Below are 5100 nucleotides of genomic sequence, written 5' to 3' on the forward strand. Positions count from 1 at the left end.
CATTATACTTTGCACACAGCCTAGAAAGCACCCACTAACCCGTCTGTGGGATGTTTGTCCATACATGCTGTAGCCTCCCCCTTGTGAAATGTGATCATTGGAGGCGGATAGCGCAGATGTTTTTTCATAGAAATAATTCATTTGCAGAGTGTGGGTTCCTTTTTTGTGGAGGAAATGCACTCCCTTGCAAATTGGCGAGGCAGCCTCTGTGCATTCCTGACACACGTGAATAGAGAACAAAATTAAACCATTCGGGTTTGATGCAGCTGCAGGGTTGATCTCTATCCCATTCAATTTTACCCTGAATAGATAATGTTGGCTTTTACCATTCTGTTGTTTTGCAGCTTTGTCACAACTGGCAATATTGTTGATCTGTACTATTTAATATTTATGTTTGTGTGCTTGCAAAGAGCAAAACAGACAGGGATCGTGGAGAGATGTTTTTCGTCGAAAATTACAGGCTATGATGCAAAACATGGAGCTGTTCTACATGCTGCTTGTTGCAGCATTGCTAAATTATTTAGCAGACTGCTCACACCTGCATTTCTGTTTGTCAGGCCTAGGGTCCAGCCAGCCAGAAACTTACTGACCACCAAAACACACTGACCCACACACCACCTCTCCTCGTGGGAGGCTGTTACTGAGGTCCGCTCCAGTCACTACTGCTGCTGCACTACATAAATAGTGTGCAGGTGTCTCTTTGAATGCACCAACCTTCAGCACTGGACAAAGATTAGCTTTCCAAAAGTCAAATCCAGTTCTCCATCTACTTCACTGACCCCTGCAATATTCACTTTTCATCACAGCATCAGCACTCAAACATAGAGACACATCAAACCCACACATTTCTTTCACTAAACAGAGAGATTTAATCAATGTTAGACAAACAAATGCAGTCAGGAGGTTATAAAATAACCCTTCAGAGCTCTTCAGCACTTGTTAGTGTTTTCAGGTTGTGTGTATAGGAGACAAGAAAGATAAAACAAACCTTTTTCCCATTGAATATGTCAGTTGTGAGCACTTGTGTATCAGATATTAAGGCAATAAAAATGATACAAGACACTGAATAGAATTTCCAAAACATATTTTTGATAGTCTCTGTAATGGGGCTATGTACACAAAAAGAAGAACCTCATTAATAGCCAGTTACTGACAATGATGAAACAGAACATGAGGATGTCATATTGACTTACAGTTACAGATTTCAATGGCCCCTGATGATGAAACATTAAAACTGACTCTCATCTCAAACACAGAGACTTTTCCACTAACAGTTTGCACAGGCACTTGTGACTGAGGTTGCAGGTTTAGTCCTCTCCATTAGGAAGTAGCACACATGGCCCAAATACATGCATGTACAGTATTTACCATTCAACATGTAAAAATATAATTCACAAACTGATAATATGACTTTTTTTGTCAATATTATGAATTTCTTTGTCATCTGCAGGAGTATAAAATGTGGGTATGGCTCACACAATAACGTACGACACATACTAACCAGCGCTTTCTGAAATGCTTCTGCTAACTTTTGAGCATCATGCTGCTGCATAGTACAGGTCAAAAGCGTACAGTTCAGTGGTGAGTATGCTCCGTTTTTGCAGTCTACAATGATCTTTGGTGAGAATGTAAACAATTGCACCAAAAAAAGAAAGGCTTCAAAGTTTTGAAAACAAAAACAAACATCTCCATACAAATATATAGATATATATTTTTTTTTACCTGATTAGGTGTCCTACAACTAGTTGTCAGATAGCATGGATTAAGATAAATTGCCCTGCCTTTATACTGTGAACACTGCTCATTATAAACAAGCCTTAATTCAGTATTGCCAGCTTCCCCCTTTGAACAGCTTTGTTGGTGTGCATTAAAATATAACAGCTCCCTAAGATCCCTTTATGATATTGATTAACTGAAGCATAACGAAATAGCAGATAGCTGCAATGAATGAGGCGAAGTGGGAGTTGAAGCAAAGGCAAGGTGAGCTAAAATTCACAAGTTAAAGTAGATAGTGATGGTGTTAAAGCATAAGCAGGGTACAGGCACCGATACTTCCCTGGTCCCAGACATAAGGCACATGGATAGGGCACATAGTGTTGTATCTACAACCCACTAATATATTAACATCGGCCTGACTACATGCCCAGTAAATTTGACATTATTGAGCCTGATCATCATCCCGATGGAGTGTAGGGCACATGTTTTCCTTAGTCTGCAGTTTATCCTTTCAGTTAGCCACCTACTTATCTATCCATCCATGCTTCTGTCCGTTTGTCCGCTGTCCAGAGGACGTCTACCACTGCTCCCAGCTGAAGTCATCGCCACCTCCAAACACGATGAAAAAGCCAAGGATGGTGAGGAAGATGACAGCATTTCCTGTCATCACCAGACCACAGGCACCCCATTGGATCTGTGAGGGAGAAATATCTTAACTGAGGCGACCACAAGATTTCCGTCAGTTATTTCCTTTCACAAACTGGTACAGATAGCAAAGATGTGTCTTGACACAAACACACAGACAACAGCCAAAAATATTTAATTCAGTACTATTGTAGCCCTTATTTCTTACTATATCCTTTTCTTATTTCTTACTGTGTCATATTCTTTATTGTCATTTATTGTGTAACTGCTACTAATATTCTGTTTTCTCTTGCAGATAACAATGCCATGCAGCGCTGCATGGCATTGTTCATTCTTTCTGCTATAACTGTTGCTAGTACTCTGTCCTCTCTTATATTTATGCAGGTTGTTATCTGTTTTCTTATTGTTGTAACTACTGCTAATATTCTGTTTTTCTTATATATCCACAGGTAGCTTCCTATTGTTATCTGTTTTTTATGGTATGTCTTTCCGTCGTTAAATGTGAGGACTACGGATGGAAATTATCTTTGAGCTAAATCCGGCATATTTACATGACATCATGTGTGCGTCACCAATTACTCATTAATGTGCATTGTCCTCGTCAAATAAACAATAAATGAAAAATGAAATGAAAAATTTCAACACATGAGGATAGGACTTACTGTGTTTTTGCGGGCTAAGACAACAGGAAGCCCAAAAGCTGATACGACAATGCCAGTTGTTAAGAAATAGGCCAGCTCTCTGCATGCGTTGCTGGAGGAGTCGGTGTCATCACTGACACGTCTGGATATGAAGGTTGGGATGGGGCTCAATATGTAGAAAATCAGAACAAACAATGGCCAGTATACCCTACATTTAAAGAGAAAGGTCACATGTTATGACAAATAACAGCGTGGGGTTGCAGCTTCTATGATGAAAATAACCAAAGTCAAAATGTATTATACCAAAACAACTAAGTACATACAGCAGAATCAAATGATTGAAACAACAATTTACATCACAATAAGTACTATATAGTTTATAATATGTCTTCAGTGACTGCGGAGCAAAATCTGAAAAAAATAATCCTGATGATGTCAGAGTTACAGCTCATCTTGGTCTTAAGGTTTAAAGCTTTTAACAGAAAGCCTGCATGTCAAATAGGGAGCGCAGGGTTAGAAAGAAGTGGGCAGGGCAGGGGAAGAAAGACGCTATTGAGTTGCATTATGGAAATTGTAGGATTTAGCATTTCTGGCTCATAACAGGGGTCAACATTTGTAGACCTCAGACTGCTTCGGTTGTGACCATTCCTTTTTAATCTGCCTTTTAAAAGTCCATTAACTGTAACGCTAAACTGCTGGAGGCTGTTTCATTACAGTCTCTTCTCTCTAATTACCTCATATCGAAGGCAGGGATAGACGGACTGTCCCTTTAAGACTCTTCAATGGATGTTCAATGTGCCACACAAATACATACATGCTTTGTTATAGCAAAGGACCTACCCATACTGTTCCAGTGCACAGCCCAGCAGGAGAAACGTCAGTCCAATGGCACCACTGAAGGACAGACCAACCAGCGCTGAGAGCAGAAAAACCAGTTACGTTACATTATATCACGTTACACTAGCAGAAAGGTTTTTATCCACGTTTGAGAAACGAAGCAGACTTGTAGCTCTTGCTATGAAGTTGAAAATCCACTGTGGAAAAAACAGCAATAACTTAAACTTTAATACCAGCTAATGTCATGAGTTAGCTTGTGAGCCATCTTAATTTCCGCGAACAGCGTTGTAACGATAGCTTTCGAGATGATTCAGCTCAGGTTTTTAAACATGTTTAAACTAAGTTAAGTTTCTGAAGCGCCGTCGCCAAACGAAGCCGTCTGCTTCTTAAACGTAACTCCGTGACCGTCGACTAAAAAAAATACCTTTAATGCCGGCCATTACGATAAATGTGTGAGACTTTCTGTTTGACTTTTGTTCTGCTCCTCTGCTGTTGTTTATGTGCTCAGCCTCTGCTTCTTGCTGTAGCCACTTCCTGCTTCCTCCATCGGCTCCTTCTGTGTCATCAGGTGACTGTTAAAGCTACAGCTCAGCAGTCGCCCTCTCCTCCACTTCAATGCTTATATTTACTCCAGCACTGGAGTTCTGAACAAGTTTCACTTAAGTATTTCCACTCTTTTACCATTAGCCTACTATTATATTTCTTACTGTCCTATGTCATTTTCATTTTTTAATTCAGTTGTTGTTTCAGAATGTTTTATTCAGCAGCTTTTTTGGGGAAATTCAAGTGTTGCCAGCAGCACACACGGCTACAATGTCCAAAAATGCTGACACATATATTAAGCTACTCCACTAAAGATCTTCTATGACCACTGTATTATAATCAGTGTGTACACCATTATCTGTGGTATTATATTGCACCAAGCACAGATAAGTTACAATAATGAAGGCTGAACTCAGTTTGATTTCTGATTTATTTTCTGTTCTGCTTTCTTGTGTTTTTCAAAATTAACTAGTTGAACTGAAAATCTAAAACCGACCAGATGATCCAGGGCTGTGTCTCCCCCTTGTTGGGCTTCAGGCCCAGTGTAATATGAAGATTAAACTGGGAGAAAGGTGCAGTACTTCAAAGTGCATGAATGATCACAGAGCTGGAGCAGATGTTGGCAAACTGATGTTGCTGCTGTGCAGATGGGAATCCTGTAGCCACCAGACCCGGATAAGTTCCTCTCAAAATGTTTCCTGTTACAGCTTAAATGTCT

General features: G+C 40.0%; 1 protein-coding gene across 1 annotated transcript; it reads right to left on the reverse strand.

The window, feature by feature from the left end:
* Positions 1 to 1069: 1069 nt before the first annotated feature.
* On the reverse strand, positions 1070 to 4396 carry leprot (leptin receptor overlapping transcript). Its single transcript, XM_083991271.1, has 4 exons — positions 4264 to 4396; positions 3843 to 3918; positions 3024 to 3210; positions 1070 to 2410 (listed from the first exon to the last, which is right to left on the reverse strand). Exons 1-4 carry the CDS (start codon positions 4277 to 4279, stop codon positions 2294 to 2296), a joined length of 396 nt encoding a protein of 131 aa, XP_083847397.1. The 5' UTR covers positions 4280 to 4396; the 3' UTR covers positions 1070 to 2293.
* Between the last annotated feature and the right edge of the window lie 704 nt (positions 4397 to 5100).

The sequence above is a fragment of the Trachurus trachurus genome, assembly GCF_905171665.1.
Source record: "Trachurus trachurus genome assembly, chromosome: 17".
In the NCBI taxonomy this organism is placed as follows: Eukaryota; Metazoa; Chordata; class Actinopteri; order Carangiformes; family Carangidae; genus Trachurus; species Trachurus trachurus.